The 18,539-nt window shown below is 37.7% G+C and overlaps 1 protein-coding gene across 1 annotated transcript in view; it reads right to left on the bottom strand.

Moving 5' to 3' along the window:
* The window catches only part of PRKCE (protein kinase C epsilon), a 286,716-nt gene that overhangs the window by 21,662 nt on the left and 246,515 nt on the right, over nucleotides 1–18,539 (bottom strand). The window contains exons 12-13 of the mRNA XM_041413572.1: nucleotides 6,489–6,627; nucleotides 4,006–4,194 (exon numbers count right to left, since the gene is read on the bottom strand). Of these exons, the coding sequence (XP_041269506.1) occupies nucleotides 4,006–4,194; nucleotides 6,489–6,627 (328 nt within the window). The remainder of the gene's footprint in view (nucleotides 1–4,005; nucleotides 4,195–6,488; nucleotides 6,628–18,539) is intronic.

Genomic DNA, 18,539 nt, shown 5'->3' with positions numbered 1-18,539 from the left:
ATTGTTGAGACCTCTTAATTTCATCTGACTGGGAGTGTTAAAGGACTAGATTCTCTTTCAGCATATCTACTTCCAGCTTCAGCCAAAAATACTAAAGGAAAGAAAGACAATCTTAAACCCTCCAGAGACAGTGACCAGTACCTGCAGAAAGCTTCACTTGAGAATGGGAAGTTATGTCATGTCCCTCATGACAGAACTCACACATTCTCTTTCATTTTTAGTACATGATTAGTATCAGTGACTGGAACTAATTGGTCTCTTCTGGTGTGGTAATTTATAAACTTCTCATGTTTAAACTATTACTATTCCTGTCAGAAAAAAGCTGTACAAGTGGCGTAAGACATTGATATCAACTGATGGCAGCTCTTGATACTTTACCTGATTTTTCTCTGTTATTTTTCCTTTTTTTTTTATTAATAATTGCTCTACTAATTTCCTAATTTGTGTGGACACAGAATCCTTGCAATTCAAGTAGCAATGAATGCTGTTCTTATAAATACAATCACATTATAGAATTAGCTCAATAGCTTTGCTATAACTTAATATTCAGCCATTATATAACATTTTTAAATTTAGAAAAAGTGTACAAAGTAAAAAAAATGTAATAATTGTTCAGTGCCTTTTCAACTTATGTATCACATTATACTACACTTCTGTAGAAAAAAAACCAAACCATAGGATAAAATAAATTACTGTAATACATGCCCTTGCTTTAGTACTCCAGTTATTAGGTAAGTAGCTACTTAAGCCCTTAAAATGGTTTTAGATTTCTAGATCAACTATCCACAGAAAACCCTTGCTGTCATTTTAAAGGTATAACATAGATCACCAAGGCAATTCTGTCTGTGGTCTCTGACATACACACGCCGTTCTGAAGATGATCCTTCTCTTTGGTCTTGAGTTCAACTGCTCTGCAAGTTCTTTTGCAAGTGGGCAAGTCATATCTAAACTACAGGCAATTTTTTCTATAATCAGGAGAAATAAAGGTTTTGAAAGGATTACTGTGCTTTGGTGAGGTCTCTTGAAAAACCACAAAATGCATTCCTACATTCCTCTGCTTTATTTAATCTCCAGGACTGGAGTGAGCAGGCCAGGAACTGGTAGCCACATGTATTGCAGAAACAGAACATGGAAACTACAGGATGCACTTTTTGTACCATATAATCCAAGTATCAAAGAAGTAAAATATGACCCTAGTATCTGCCATGCTTTATCTTTATTTTAAACTGGAGACAGGGAAAGCATCTGGACACGTAACTTTTTAGGAAGCTCAGGACATGACAATGTGATTAGACAGTCCAGTTTAGTGCTGTACTTCAAAAACTTCATGAAACTGTGAAATGGATGATGAAAGAGAATGTATTTTAAGAATGAGCACTTAAACAAAAATATCACATGCATATATGAAGAAAAATTTAAAATTTAAAATTTAAGCAGACATTTAATTGCATTAATTTAATCCCTTTCTATTTCTGAAGCAAAAGCCGACATTTATTCCCTGTTTTTCACCAGCATCAACACTGATGCAACTGGCAGGACAGACACAGCTGTTAACTGCACTCTGCTGAAGAGATGGTTGCAAATGGAGCTGACAGCCATAGCCATAAAACTTTTCATGGCTAAGGCAGGAACCTCCTTTTCTGAAGGAAGAAGCCTTTTAGGATCAGCATTCCTACTGACTTAAGTGCTAACAGGACAAAATGCTGCTTGAGGCCTGAATCAAGGATCATTAGGCTCCCCAAATTTTGCTTCTTGAAATAAATCACACAGCTTAAAAACAGAGTTCTGCTTCTGTAGCCAGAGACTGTCATCCCAGTACACAGGGAACACACACTGTAGAGACATTATCTCTCCACTGCTTGGGAAGAAGCAGAGAGCCAATTTCAATGAAGAATTGTTTTCCTTACTACACAGGAAAGAATTTAAATAGCAATTCCTGTCAATTCACAGAAACAGGACTAATAAGATGTGTGGATTTTCATGAGATAAGCAACACGCTGCCTTGTAATACTGAGCTTTAATATCATCCTCAGTGTTTTGATGGAAATAACAGGAAAACTGTTTCTTCAGAAAATAGGACAACATCACCACTTAATACAAGAGAATGTTCTTATTAAACTTTCCTTACGTGGTGTTTGAAGGACTGTAAAAATACACAGTTTCAAAAGAATAAAATTCATATATCAAAGCACAATGTGAGGAAACGAAGTGCTCCAAAGTTAATCCCTTGCTACCATTCAGCAGTAAAATACATAGACGCCTCTTTCTTTCCGCTGTTTTTCCTGTTCTTCATATGGGCGAGTATCAGATGAAGAACACAAGTTTCAAGCAGGTTTCACACCATACATTCGTAGGCAGCAGGTTGCTAATCCTAAGGAAATGTGTTTTATTTATGGTGTAAATTGCTACAGCTCCATTAAATTGTATAAATTTATGCCCAAAAGGCGATGACTACAGCAAGATACAAGTCACCATTCCTACTATCAAAATGTAGATCCAGGAAAACAGTCTCAGAAAATTCTGTAAAAAAGTCAGCTTTAAAAGAAAATTCCCAGAACTCCAATGAAAATCAGATGTAGGTATAAAAACTGACAACAACCCTTACTTAACAATGTGCCAAAATAACCCCTGAGCTCTGGATATAAGCCCAAATTCTGCAGCTCAAGTCCATATATTTTAATTGCTGAAGCAAAATAATCAAAGGGTCTGGAAACAGAAATGGATGCATGAAAGTATCATGTGAGCTAACAAACATAGTCAGAAAGCTATATGGGGGAGAAGGGAGAATAAGTAAATTACTACCAGCAGTAAAAAATCCTCCATCTTCTCACTACAGTGAATGTAGCAAAAGTGATACTTCAGCAAACACTTCTGAGAGGTTAACTTTGACTTCTGCTTTGAATCATTGCTAGAGCATCTCTCTTGCTCAGCTAGGAGAGCCTGAAGACATTTTCATTAAAAGGTCAAGATGAGAATTTCTGCAGAATGTGCTGTCCACTGGTGTTAAAATCACAATTTGTTTATGTTTTATACACAATTTCAAAATAACCCTGTATGAAGATCTCTGCAGGATTTTACATTATCACCTGCCTTCTTAATTGAAAGTCTCCCTTACTCCAGATGCTGAAAGAAAATTATATAGAACAGCAGAAATTTTCCAGTTTCAAAGACAGTGGAAAAATGGAATAAATAATAACCAAGTTATTTTTTAAGCCAAAAATCCTTCTGGGGTTTTTGCCAATTATGGGGATTGGCATACTGCTTCTGTATTGTTTTGCTTTCAATTTTAGGATGACACTAGCACAGAAGAAAGAATTTATGTCAGTGCCATTCATAGTAATGAACGACTTTATAAACCTGACTTTATAAAAACAGTTTAAAAACTGAATTTGCCCAGTGGTACATACTGGCTGATTAAAAAAACTGTGGCATTTGGTGACACGAGTTGCTGTCAAGTCACCACTCATACTGAAAAATCCCAACAAGAACAGAAACAATCACCCCAAAGTAAGACTGCTTATCATGTGAACTATAAAATAGAACATGCAGCTGTAAATAAAGGGCTTTCAACCCATCTTGATGACAGGGGAAAACAGCAAATAGACAGGAAATTTTGTAAGCGGGTTAAATAAAAAACATTGTTTCTTTAATTATGTAGTGCTTCTCCCACTCTAGGGATGGGAGTATATGGCATATAAAGTGTCAAAGTGATAGCACAGTTCTAGCTGGTTGGGTTTTCCCTGAAACATGAATCTGCAGTACACAGATTTATACAGTGTACAACTGCGTGGAATACAAACATTCTGTTCCTTTCCCACAAGCGGTGTAATTTATCCAAGGCCCCATTATCCTAACAGTGGCACTTTGAACTGTGCTTGAACTCCCAGTGGTGACTGCTCTCAACAACTTTCAACAAATTCAATTTTAATCAAGGAAAAAAACCAACAAACCAACCCCCCAAAAACCCACGAGGAGGAGGAGGAAGGCAAGTAATGGAAGACTCACTGCTTTTAAAATGCTGACAGCCTCTTTACTGAGCCAGACTGGATACAATACATCATCATGAAGGATGGATTCAAAGAGATCATCTTCATTGTCAGCTTCAAAGGGGGGTTGTCCAGCCATCATTTCATACATGAGAACACCCAGAGCCCACCAGTCCACGGATGGACCATATTCTAGCTCCTGGAGGATCTAGCATAGAAAAAGAGATGGGATTGAAGAGACAAGCGAGGCAACTGTCTCAGCTGTACTTTTGCTGTTTCAACATGATATAGCCCTTCTATGCTGCAGTGCCTAAGCAGGACTGAATCACACGCTGATTTCAGTAACAGCAGGCAGGGTTTCTCACCCAGGCAATTTACACTAACACAGCTAAGTGTCAATGAGATGTTGTTCTCAGAAGTACTGAGAGTTTATCAGTCCCCTGAGTAAATGACTATGCTTGTGAGCAAAAGAGCTGCATATCCTTCCAAGCTGTTTAAAGCAGGTCACACTATAGGGGAAAAAAGTTCACATATACAAAACAGACTGGTGGAAAATGTGAAACATTTCCTCATCTCTATCTTGAACAAAACAAACTGAACGAGCTTCTAATGCTGCAGAGAGATCATCTGAGAGATTTATTCTTGTCTTTTAGGTAGGGTTGAAGGAAGCCAAAAGCATTTTTGTTCAAGTTCCTTTTACAGCATTAAACCACTGTACAATACATGGCTGTAGAATTCACTTTAATTGCACTTGCTTTCAGGAAAAACTGGCTACAACTTCTCATGTGGCACAAGTTCAACCTTGTAGCAAATACTTTTAGCGGGAAGTAATAGTTTAGCATGAAGGAGTTTTATAGTAGCAATTGGTGTTACAGAACTACTGTTGTACCAGGAACAAGTTTAATTCTTGTCTCCTTTTCACTGGAAAGAAGCTTGCAGTTTGGCCACATTGGTTCAGCACGACAGGGAACCAGGGAAAGGGGAGTGGGTGCCTGCTTAAGGTGAAGCTGGCTGCCTTAAAATGCCTTGGAATGGCAACAAATCCACCAGCTCCTTACACAACACTGCACAGTGCAGTGAGAAATCCTGTGGTGAAATGCTTAGGCTTAGTGCTGTAGCTGGGAATCAAGACCAATATAAAACCAAATTCAGTCTTAGCATAAAAACAGAAATGAGTTTAACATTTGGATATACAGGTGTGGATCCCATCCACAGTCCTCATTGAAAGAAACTGATATTTTATAGCCATCAAATACAGAAAATAAGATGTATACTATTCATGTCTTGTGGGAAGTCTTTGGAAATCAGATACTACTAAAGAAAAGGAAATTAAAACGTATCACCATTATGCAAGATAAATAGAAGCAGGAACTAAACTTCTGCAATTAAGATGACAAATTGGAAGCCTCAGTAAAAGTTCCTGGGTTCTTACTGCTTTATTTTCGGTATTAATTTTCAAAGAATTTGTCAAAGGACTCAGTATACTGAATCAGAAAAAAATTCATACATAGCCCCAACTACCACACTGGTATGTATTTTCTTTTAATGCTGGAATACTTTTCAGACTCCGTAAGACATACACTTATGTAATGATAGTTTGAAGATGATTCAAACCTTATCCGTTGTGCTACTTAAGTTGGACAGCCATGAACACTAACAATACGGATTTATGATTTATTGCCTCTAATGAATAATAAATAACATTTTTCCTCACTGTAAATTTATGTTTGATGAAAGACAAACCAATAACACCTTTCCATTAAACCTGCACACTGAACATTCAAGTGCACAGGTTACTAACTCAACTGAGCAGACAAAGTCTACCTAGCAGAATAACTGTTCAATATTGGCTCTCAATTTTAGGCACTTTGAAATACACCTCATAATATTAAAATCTAGGATATTTAAAAACCACACTACTCTCAGCTATTTATCCAATGAACACCTTGAAGTGTTGCCAACTAATATGCAGCACCTATATCTAGTTTCCATCTTTCTGTGCAAGTCTATGAAGTAGCACAGGCATAGTATCTTTCACTCACAGATATTTTAAAGAAAGGAAAAAAATTATATTCCCACAAAGGCTGTAGTCAAAGTAATACCAAACACATGGTTTCTTCTGTATGAACATGTTCTTTTAAACCTCACTAAAAAATAAAAACATTTTTGTAACTACTTAAGACTACTAAGATTGCAATACTCAGTTGCATCTAGCACCTTAAAGACTACTAAAAATCATCATAATGATGCTGATTCAGAAATGAGCAAATTGAGAAGAATAACTAATTTCAAGAAACAAATACTAGGAAAAACACTCCTACCATCAAGGAATAGTGCTTGTGAGCAGTGGAGTAACCATTTTCTGCAAGACTACCTAAGCACAACTGCAGCAGAGACTAGTCTGCATCTTAAATGTTTTCATATACATGTAAAGAGTGCCTAAAATTACACCTGTAACAGTCTGATGAATATCTGAACTCTTAGTGCACTGTCAAAAAATACCTCTGGAGCTATGTAGTCAGGTGTGCCACAAAACGTCGTGGTGGTCACTCCATTTAGAATCCCTTCTTTGCACATCCCAAAGTCAGCCAGTTTACAGTGGCCTTCTGCATCCAGAAGAATATTGTCCAGTTTCAGGTCCCTGAAATACAAAGGTCTCAAATTAAATCAGCTCTCAAATTTTGATCATGTTCACTTGAATTTCATAATAAACGACAGAATTTGACAAATAAATGGTTTCCCAAACACCACTGAGAAACTGTCCTTCACTGTGTGTGCATGAAAAGTTGGTAGCAGTCACTAAATAAACCTAGTTAAAGGCAATAAAATAAAGAAAGCAGGCAATTACCAGCATTTTGTAAGACTAAGCTTTTACTCTCTTTAGTTGCATGAAAGCACAGCTTTTATGTATTCAAGGCAGCATCAGAAAAGTTTGGGAAAGATCTCAGTTTCTTGTTTCCTACAGATCTATCATTCTGTCAGTGTGAAATAGGTCATTGAAGTCATTCTCTATTTTTTCCATTAGCACCAAGCAAGGAGTACCAATTTATCCATACTCTAGTATATAGGTTCAGTGAGTAGGTATTTTCAAACGTGGATTACTCTGAATTTGATTCTTAATGTATAGTAGCAATTCAAAGTTCAGATTGCAATGAGAAGGATGAAAAACAACATTCCCATCCTTGGGAGCACTGTTTTCTGTAGCTTAAGCCTGCTCAAAAATAATTTCACAGGAATATTTTGCATTCATTGTTAAACAACATAACTTAGTAGCTGTTTCTGATCATACAAATGTCTTTGTGACAAAACCACACAATTGTCTGCTTATAAAATTGGGTCAGGTCAAAAAAAGGTTGAGAAAAGGATATCCACCTTTCCTGTCTTGCCCTCTGCATATTTTCTAAATATACCGTTGATGGTTAATACATGCTCCAACACAATAGATGCTAGGTACCATTTAACTTATCTGCCACTAGCCTTAGACTTAATAACAAAAGGATCTGGAAAGTCAGTGCATAAAAGATTTCTCATCTGCATGAACAGCCCCCTCCCCCCCCCCCCCCCCCCCCCACCAACGAAAACCTCTTCATCATGTAGATATAATAACATAAATATAAAACAAAGGCAAAATAATCCCACTTATATTGCATGTGTATAAAAAGAACATTTGCTTTTTATATTTCTGTCTAGGCTTTTAGGTATCTCTGACATATATTAAAGATACATAGTATATTTAGATATAAAATAGATACATATATATATATGTATATATATTACATATATATATAATATATAGTATTGTATGTATGAATGCATAGAGAGGTGAGAAGCAGAATACATGTCTTTAGGTGACTTTGTCAACACTTTCTGATCAGAATTCTTTTTCCTGGAATAATTACATGAATTTCCTTAGGTTGAAATGATGAAAAAAAAAATAGTGTGTGTGTAGGCAAGTTCTAAATCAGAGAAGAAGAAAAAAATCCCATGCCAGCCTCTGTAAATGAATTTCACCCCAAAAGCCTATGAAAAGATGAGGTTTTTTTTGCAAAAATCCATTATGCCAACAAATTTGACCTGAGTGAGAGATGAGAAGACTTCACATTACTCAGATAATTTCTTCCAGAGAAATTTCTCCTTGTCAAATCCCAGCCTTCAGAACTACAGACACCAAACATGGTGGAAGCATTTATGCACATTAATTGATTAAACGGCCCTTCCAAGGCTGCAGTACGTTAAAGAGTCTTTGTAGATGTGTCCAAGGCTACAGTATGCTGGGATTTCCCCAGAAACGGTCTTTTCTGCTTTGCACACCAATTTCAGTAGATGGATTTTAGTTTGTTGGTTTTTTTTTCTTTTGACACTTGTTATATGTTTTTTAACATGCTGGCACATATGTTCCTCAAGCAGGTACATGGGCCAATATAAAAACCAGCTGTTTCTGGGACACAGTGGACTTGCTACTCAAGGTCTGCATAATCATTGCACATCTGCCATGACGCATCCACAAAGCAGATACTGGGAAGCACTGCAGAACTTACTGCGCGTGTAGAGATAGGTTGTGTTACGTACACGTTACAAAGAGGTTTGTGTGCGTAAAACAAGTCTAAAACAGCAAGTCTAAAACAAGAGTAAAACAGCAAAGTCATATTTACCTCAGTAACAGTAAAAGCACTGTCTCCTACATAAACTAGCTTTGTCAGATATGGTTTGTGTGGCTGAAGTATACTCCGGCTGTAGAAATGTTTATTGCAATCAATATCCCCTACATCACACTTGGCTATCTCTGGATCAGCTACGCTGCTCTCGCAGGTCCTCAATGGTCACCCAGGTATGGCCCCTTGGAGCAGACTGCATATTTTATCCTTCCTTAAGGTCATTCATTTCAGCAGTTCCTAAACAATCCAAGATCCAGCTGGCTGCCACAAAGCCCCCTACATATAACCATTTAAACCCTCAAGTAACCACCTCTTCCTACCTCTGGAAAGTGATTCACCAGAATTGTCCAACATAATGCCAGGGCAAACAGACATCAACAGCTCTGTGTCCCTGCCACAAGAAGTCAAAGAAACAAAACAAAGCTCCCTGTTTCAAAAATCACGTGCCTTCCCAAAACTTCTCCTTCTGTGAATTACAAGTGCTACAATAAAAAGATCTGCATTCAAACAGGACTATAGCAACATCAAATAGAATGTGATCATCAGGGTAAGGCTCTTGCAGATTGAAGAAGGACACAAGATTGTAGCTGTAGCTTTTAACTTTCCAAGTGGAATGTTATCTTGGATGTTCCTTAATTAAGGAAGAATACAAGCCATATTTCAAGAAGTCAAGATGTTCAGATAAAGAAATCAAAGGATAATTATATTTGATGTAATCTTGGAACCATTTACAGCCACCATCACAACAGACTGTTAGAAAGAAAGTCATAATACATATAATTATGATAGGAACTGAAGAAATTCGAGAGGCTGCTGAAAAATGGATCCACTTTATTAAATGTTTTAAGTATTAAGTGTTTATGAGAAGACTCTAAAATTATGTCTTAACTCTGATTGCAGGAATTCCCTGTGCAGGAAGGTGATGCACTGGATTGTCAGGACCTAAAATCATTTAACTTTAATTTAATGCCATCCATATGGTAGCCATGAACTTGAATGGAGATATAGTCAATAATTCAGGAAACTCCTAAGCTAAGACAAACCTCAAGAGCAATAAAACATCACATAATGGATAAAGACAAGTTACTCACCATTCTCTTTATTTCCTTAAGGATTTTTTAAGACACAGAAATTAGCAATAAAAATTTAACTTGACAGTGGAAAAACAGAATAAACAAACTGAGCCAAGAAAAAACTAGGAAGAGTCTAATTATTAAATTCTGACTACCTGTAAAGAGTGACAATGAAATTTTAAGCCTAACTGTAAAAGCACAAGTCAATTTAACTTTTTTACCATTTACCAAACTATAATCTTACTCGACAGAAGAAAAACATCTGGGACCCCTTTATCAATCCAAAACAATGCAGTGAAGCCTTTAAGCCTCTTCAAAACTCTACTGAAGGCACTGAGGGGATCAGCTTCATTACTCACGCAATAATGAAACGTAATACCAGTAGATTTGTGTTATCACAAAGTGCACCAGAGTTTCAAAAGAAATTTGGAAGAGGCTAAAACAACAGCAGTATGACTCCTGTCAAAGTACATATGGGAGGTTAAAAGGTAAGCTGGGAGTCTGCCAAAGTGCCAAATTCATGGCTAGCCCACATGATTGTCATTGTCCATAAAAGTGCTTGCACCAAAAATCATTCTGTCAGTTTACAGTTGCCAGATTAAAAAAAGAAAAAGCCAGAAAAAACTTTCCCAAACCAAGAAAGCTCACCAAATCCCTCTAATTCTGCAACTTTTGAAAAAGAAATCTTAGTTAACTAAATTGATATGAGAATAGGAATAGATAATGTGCTATTTAATACCTCACAGGAACAAAAACCCCAACAACCAAAACATGAAGAGAAAAGGAAACAAATGAAAAAGTAAGAGAAAAAGAGTTGTCAGGAGAGCTTGTCTTTCCAGAGCAGCAGCCTCACTGAAAAAAATTAAAACTTTAACTTTTAGACCTGTATTTCCCCAGAACCATTCCAAGGAACAACCAGCTCCCCTACTCCAAAAGTAAAGTACACAGCCATATCTGGAATGTAAAACAATCTTCTGTACAGATTGTTCCATTCTGATCTATTCTGTCTTTTATTTCTTTCTTGGATTTAGTGCCAGTTGTCTACCTCTGAATCAGAACATACCAAATAATACAGTGTCAGATAGCTCAGTGACAAAGGTCTATTAAATTCTTCTTTTTCTCATTTTGCATTCTCTTTGTAGCAAGTAAGAAAGTCATCTGTGTCTGACAAAATGAGTTCCTACAACCTGAGTAATTAATTACATGCAACTGCAAACAACCTAACCAGTTAAGCCGGGAGAATGCTCAGATTTCTCGAATGCAGCAATGCTACATTAAGCTGTTTCTCTCCTTTGTTTTTTTTGCCAAGATACTTTGTAGAGTCACTTCAGTTGACTTGAGCAGCCATAGCATGAAATGTTGTGGGTCGGTTTATTTTCCTTTTCTTTTTTTTGGAAGGGGGACAGGTTTTGTTCTGAGAAAGCTTTAAACAGAAATTTAAGCCTCAGTCTCTACTTCTGCATACCTGCCAGCATCACAATCACCTCAAGAAAGAATCAGGATTATGAGTTATGTTTGTGCAAGTTGGAACAGAAGAGCGGGCTGACTACAGGTAATCTGTGCAAAAACTTCTGTAACCCTCACTTCTTCCTCCACACACAAGTGCCATGAGACACTGAGTGCCTTGGCTTCCTCCAAAGGCTCAGTAGATGAGTATTTCACAGGACTGGGTTCTTACAGTCCGAATCCCACCAGCAGCCAGAGAGATAAGCATCTTGCGTGAGTGGCACTGTGTGTCACAAGTGTCATTTAGATAACACACAATTTTCTTGTTGAAAGTAAGGCAGTTAAACAATCAAGATGGGTTTGGACCAGTAAAATCAGAAAGTCTGCCAAACATTACTAACAGTAGCCTTTCAACACAGTAAACAGCAGTGACTAAATAAATACATATTTGAAGAACAAGATCAAGCAGCTGAGAAATGTGATCACAAGCTGGCAAGCAACCACTTCACAGTGGCCGCTTTACCACTTCTGCTCTGACTCTTGATTGAGCAACATTTCACAGAATGAAGCATAATAATTATTATGTACAAATAACAACATTGGAAGCGGTAATATTTATTTATAAGGTAAAAGTTAAATGAAGGATTGTACCTTACTAAACATCTGTAAAACATCAGAATTCAGAAAGATTTGTAAGAAACAAAAGCCTAAAGTATAGAACTACAGAACAACCACTTTTTTTTGTGACTTTCAACTGCAATAAACACTTTCAATAGTGTATTTGAAATCACTGCCATTGTTCCCCTGCATGGGAAAATTACATCCTCTCTGCAGGCTTTAAATAGACAAACTGTTCACACAAGAAACCACAGAAGGTATAAAGCAAACTTCCTACAACAACATGGCAAACCATCAGAATAATTCTCTTGTTACTAGTATTACTGAAATTCATAACTGAAGACAATATGATCATCGTAGCAATTAGACATTTCAACAAGATGATTTTTTAATCTGTTTAATTAAGGTAAGACTTCTACACTCCAAAAATGACTTAGTTACTCAGTGACATCCAAGTTGCTTTTGAGACAAAGATGCTCACCTACATTAGGTCTGTCATGTACTCAGCATAAATTTCCTCTTTGATGCCCTGAAAATACGGATAACTAATGTTTTAGGTTACAATTCTAAGCAAGATGAAATTGTATATGGAACTAGTCAGGGAACATAAAGGAAAGTAAAAAATTTTAAAGTTCTGATATTAGCTTCTTTAGTGATTAGATCTCACCAACTTAATCTCAGTTTCCATACATAAACAGAACAGGACAGATATATACGGGATTGTACTTCCAGAGTGGATTCTTTTGGGTGCCCTAAGAATTTTAGACACAACCCATCAGCAAGACTGTTTTCCCCCTCAGTAACAGATCAGACATAAATGGGAAAATTCAAACCATATCTACTAAGAAAACACAAACTAATAATATTTTTTCCCCATTTGAAAATCTCTAGGGTAAAGAAGGAGCCCATACTTTCTGAGGTTGCTGAGCATAAATGGGCAATAATTGCAATGTCATTGGGTATTAGGTTCTATCAGTGACCTCCCTTATGTATGGAGTAAAAAATAGGGGACACACTGGATTGTTCATGCTTGTGAGTGAATTCATGGCAGTAGAGCAGTTTGTGTTAGCAGAGAGGAAGTAGGGGGATACCTGAGTGAGACTAACAGTGAGAAAAAGATGGTTCTGCTGTTGTTGTTGTTGTAGGTTATCTCAGTGCAATTATGCCTGCGATTAACTGAAAGTCTTGGAATTTTTCTGCTTTGCTTTCATGTTGATCCATTAAGTATTTACTGAATTTAGGATACACAGTTTTTGATATTGTTACATTACTTGATATCATCAAAGAATAAAGATAATATAGAAAACAAACACTGTAGTAGAGTGGTACTCAGTAATATAGAGAAAAATCTGCTGTGCATACTTGAAAACTGCTATTTTTCAGTGTCAAGTCTGGAATAAAGTGAATCCATCTTATTCTGATGTGTACCATTGTGTAAAATTGCTAATGGCAGATGCATTATGCTAGACTTGGTTTCAAATAAAGCCAGAGATACTATAAATCATTTTCATTGAAGAAAACAGTGATAGTTCAGACGGCAGGCTAGACATGAATGGGAAGTGTTGACTTTTAATGTGACCATAGTGACATTCTCTTGTCAGGCATGTTTATTTTAAAAAACACACAAGTTTACTTTCCTTATATAACACAACATCCACCACCCTGCCATTTGCACAAATGATTTGTGGACTCAGGGGTGGCAGAGATGGGAGGAGGAATGCAGCAAAAGCCAGTTTGCTATCTACCCACCAAAGACATCAGAGGGAGATGAACACACGATCACTGCCCATGGCTCTGTAAGCCCCCATTACTGCAAGGCAAAAGTGAGGCTTGCAGATGCATAACATCATCTCTCCAGCAGTGCCCACCATTGAGAAATCTTTCAGGTCAGCAAGGTCCCAAAATAGAAAAGAAGGTTGTATGTATTACATGGTCCTAACAGCTTACTGACGTCTTAGTGACATATTGAACAAAGGTTTAATATTCATTTCCAGCAGCTTAAGGAAACCAATGACTTTTACAATAGCAGAAAAAAAAATTCTTTAAAATAATTTCTTTATATGGCTTTCTACTGGCTTTGACCATAACTTTATTACAATTCTCGGTAGCAGCTTAGGACATTACTGTGCTTGATCTGCTTATCTTATTATGCTGGGTTTCCTTTAAATAATGTGCAGGCAAATAAATATATTGTACTTAACAACTTTCCTTTGTATGACTTTTCCTTTCTTATTATTTTCACATTTTTATTTGTGAACCTAAGTGAAATATGTACAAGTTCAAAAATGCATTATGTAAAACATTCTCTAACATTGGCTAAGCACAGAAGGGGGTGGTCTCTATTTCTCTTTCAAGCGAAGGTTGCCTTAGCATTCACATCATGTTACTTTACAAACCTCATCCTTCATGACTCCCACACCTGGGAATGCAACAGTTTTTCCATGGGTCTGAGATAGGAATGTGATATAGCACTACAATGCTGCCTCTTGATTTAGCTTACTGCCAAAAACTTGATTTAGACAAGCTTTTTTGTAGGATCCCAGTGGCAACTCTCCCTTCCCATGGCCCACAGGCCTGGAATTTTTGTACCAAATAAGAACTGCCACAAATGGACCTGGCTTCATATTAAGCCTACTGCATAGGACAAACAACCTTCCTCAGAAACTTGCAGTCAAATTAGATACCAATTTATTTTCCCATTTTGTAAGCCTGCTTGAGATTTTACGAAGCCTTTGTGCTTTTTGTGAAAGTAAGGTAAACAGCCCCAGCCTGGTGCTCCAGTCAGGGAGTGGATCTGCATGGGGGCTGAGCTGCCTGCAAGTCCTGGTCCTCCCACACCCTGCTGAGTGTCCCAACATTAAGGCTACCAGTAGTTTCCTCAGGGACTTTCTTCTTTTGTTCTCACTCTCTCTACATCAGTTTAAACCACTATTTTCTTACTTTTTCCTTGAAAACTTCAGCTGAAAAATTCTTAACTGGATCTGCATATTCAGGGTGGGAGCAATGGGGTGAAACCTGTCCTACTGCTAGTGATATTTACTGTTTCAGCTTCCACTACAAAGCCCATGTGCTCAGTCATTGCTAAATATGTAATGTGATAAATCTTGTCCTCACTGACACCTTGGTGATCTCACGGAAGACAAGAGAGGTCCCCAGGCTTAGCCAAGGACTGACTCAAACTGTGGTATGCTACTTTGTGAGGTTCAGTGCTCTTATTTTTGCTTCTCAAATAACATCAAAATAAGAGTGCATATTATAACAATAGGTTAGGTGGAGCGCAAACTAAAAGTGCCTAATATGTATGTCCATAGTCCTTTTAAAGAAAACAATACTTAATCATTATTTGATAAAACCACTTAATGAAAGACAGTGAAAGGACAGTGTGAAACTAGAAAAGCTTGTTTGGCCATGTTTTGAATACTCAATTCTGAAAAAATGTTACCAGAACCTTAGAAAGCAAATTTATCAGTGGACACCCTAATGAAGTTTGGATCTTCTCAAAAGTTTTTCTTTGGAAACTAAAAGCAATGTTGTTTTTCTTTTCTTTCTTTCCTTCTTTCTTTCTTTCTTTCTTTCTTTCTTTCTTTCTTTCTTTCTTTCTTTTTTTTTTTTTTTCTCAATGACCTTAGTAGGTAGGATGACAAAATCATTATCATTTGAACAATAGAACACAAATCATGCAAGCAGAAAGAAACAAGCACTTGCATTTCAGGCATACAGTTTCTGTGTCTAACCAAAAAGACCAAATTTTTTTCTTCTCCTTCCAACTTTTGACTGAAGCTTTCTTATACATGGTAGGAAAACATGCACCAAACAAATGCACACATATCTTGGTAGCACTTTGCATTTCTGTAGCAGTTCTCATTGAGCTATCTCAGCAATGAATCCTTGTAACTTAATAAGCCATAACCCATATCTTATACAGTTATCAAGGAAAACAGAATTGTAATCAATCAACAAAATATTGTAATCAACCCCAACTCCATCAGTTTTCAAAATTTACCTTAAACATGAATGTAACTAGAGCTCTGAAACATTTTGTTCTGGTTTTAATTTTATATCTTGTATTTTGCATGATTCTGACTAGATTTATGCCACCAGTCATAGGAGGTTAATTGAAGTGCCATGGTTTGCCCCAGGCTCCCTCCATGGCCATCTCCACAGATATCTTCAGGCAGATGATACACAGAACATGTGAGCTGCACAGCTCCCTAAAGACACAGTCTGTCCTACTCCACTGACTGTAAATGTACTCCAGGAGAAGCAGGATCCTGACTTGGAAGCTTCAATTGTGTTCCTAAAGTTAGGTGAGATAAATATGAGCCTTTGTGTACATTTAGTATAAGCTGCTTCCTGGCTTCCTTTATTCCAGATAGAGATTTTATTCAAATTTAAAGTTGCAAAACTTCCATTTTTGTAGTTGAAACTCAAACAAAGGCAGATTTCTTAAAAAGACCTGCATTTATTTGTCTTTTCAGTCATGGTGGAATTGCCACGCACACAATTTTCTAGGCTTTTAAGTTATGCCCTCTAATAATTCTTAATTTTTCTCACTTAGGTCACATGGAGCTCTCCTGTGCAAAAGCTCCCTACATGCATATCCATCAAAAAGCCAGACATCTAATTGCTCTGCTTTGACACACCAAATAAAGGGTTCCAAAGCATTATTACTCTACATTGTTTTAGGCACACAGAGAGAGTATTCTGAAAAAAAACCCAAAAAACCAAAAGAAAAGCTGCTACTGTAATCAGGCATGATTGCAGGCATTTCCTGTATTTTGCTATCAAACCAGTTGTTTTTTCCATTACATACTAAGTGAACTTTAGTAAGGTCAAGACACCAGAGAAAAACAGGATCAGAATATCTTTAATCAACTAAAGTTGAGTATTTTAGTCTCCCTCTTTCAGCTGTTTAGCCCTGGATCTTATCCGACATCTCTAAATTTCTTCCTTAAATCACAGATACATAAACCAGGTCAGTTTGAATTTATGATTTAGCCAATTGTTTTCAATGGCATTTAACTTGTTAGCCTTACACTTCCCCTATCCCAAAGGTCAATCAACCTCATGCTGTGCAACAAGCCCAGTATTATTCTAATATGATATAAGTCCAACAGGGGAGATGGGTTTTCATTCCCAATCACAATACTGAGTAAACAAACTTCCCTTGCTGGAAGCTTATAATTTCCAACATAGTGACTATTAAGATCAAGTGTAGGTTCTGAAATTCCTATTAAAAGATGGTCAAAGCTGCAATAGCGTAGGTGAATTTGATCCAATCTTATATATTGTTATCCTGCTATCATACTAAATGCAGATCATTTTAAGGTGTATATAACCCCCTGTCCTGTGCTCTGACTCTATTATTTTTGGAGAGAAAAAGTCTTTATCTTCCATGAATGCCAGATGACATTTTCCTTGTTAATGTAATACAAATGTCAACACCTGCCTCAGAAATGACCAGTAACAAACATATTGTTGACTGATTGAAGAAGGGAAAACCAGGCAGTGCTAAATCCAGCAAACCTACAGAGAAAGCTTTTGATGCTTCCATCCATATGGAACTAGTAAGGAAGGAGACTTCAATATGGGTAGTAGGTTGCAATAAGAGCCTAGACCTCTCACCCAGAGAAAAGGTGCCCTATCAAAGATGAGCACAGGCTGATGATCTGCTGCATCAGGAGTGCCAGGAAACAGTTAAAAGGCTGTGCAGCATTACAGATGCTGAGATGGAGCTGATTATTGTGGTGGACACCACAGATAAGCAGGCACTTTGGACCCTGGTGCTGACCAAAAGCAGGACTCTGCTTCATTCCCCACTCTCCAGCATTCCCACCAAAACCACATATGAAGCTTTAAGAGCTGTAGACACCCATGTATAGCAAGGTCTGTAAGGAGAAACTCTACCAGCGGCATGCAGTGAAAAGAAAGGATGAAGACTCATAGTGGGTGACTCTTTGTTAAGGGGCACCGAGGCACCCAGCTGCCAGCCTAATAGCCACGGGAGGCGTGCTGCATTCCAGGAGCTAAGGTCCGGGATGTTGCTGAGAGGGTGCCACAAATTGTCACAAAACACACAATGCTCTGCCACTGCTGCTCTTATGCCATATAAGCATAAATGACATGGCAGGCCGGAACCTGGGTCACAATCAGGGAAGACTACAGAACCCTGAGAGGGCAAGCAAAAAGTATTGGTGTACAAGTTATCTATCCTTCTGTTTAACCACTTGGAGGAAAAGATGAAGCCAAAAATAGATGCATAATGCAAATCATCTTCTGTCTTTGTGGCTAGGGCAGTCATGAGGGTTTTGGCTTTTATGACAATTGGACAATCTTCAATGATTCTTAGTGTGTCAGGGAGAAATGGGATCCACCTGTCTAGAAGAGGCAAGGGAATCTCTGGTAACAGGCTGGCCACCATGGTGAGGTAGGTTTTAAACTGAGGGACTTAGCAGGTGGGGTGCAAAGTGGCAATAGTCATGCCATTTAAACCACGTGGGGAATAAGCCAGGCCAACCAGAATAAGGACAAACATTCCTTAGCTGCCTTCCAAAATGAGAAACAAAAGACCAACCAACCATCTCAAGTGTACGTATATCAATGCCTGCAGCCTGGGGAACAAACACAAGGAACTGGAGCTCTGTGCGCAGTCAGAAAGTAGGAATAACTGAAACATGGTGAGACAACTCACATGACTGGAGGACCATGATGGATGGCAACAGGCTGTCACACAAAGACAGGCAGGGAAGAAAAGTAGGATG

This window comes from Onychostruthus taczanowskii, unplaced genomic scaffold (genome assembly GCF_017590055.1).
Source record: "Onychostruthus taczanowskii isolate IOZ18803 unplaced genomic scaffold, ASM1759005v1 scaffold42, whole genome shotgun sequence".
Taxonomy (NCBI): Eukaryota; Metazoa; Chordata; class Aves; order Passeriformes; family Passeridae; genus Onychostruthus; species Onychostruthus taczanowskii.
The sequence above is the reverse complement of the archived record's forward strand: the minus strand, read 5'-3'. Positions and strand labels throughout refer to the sequence as shown.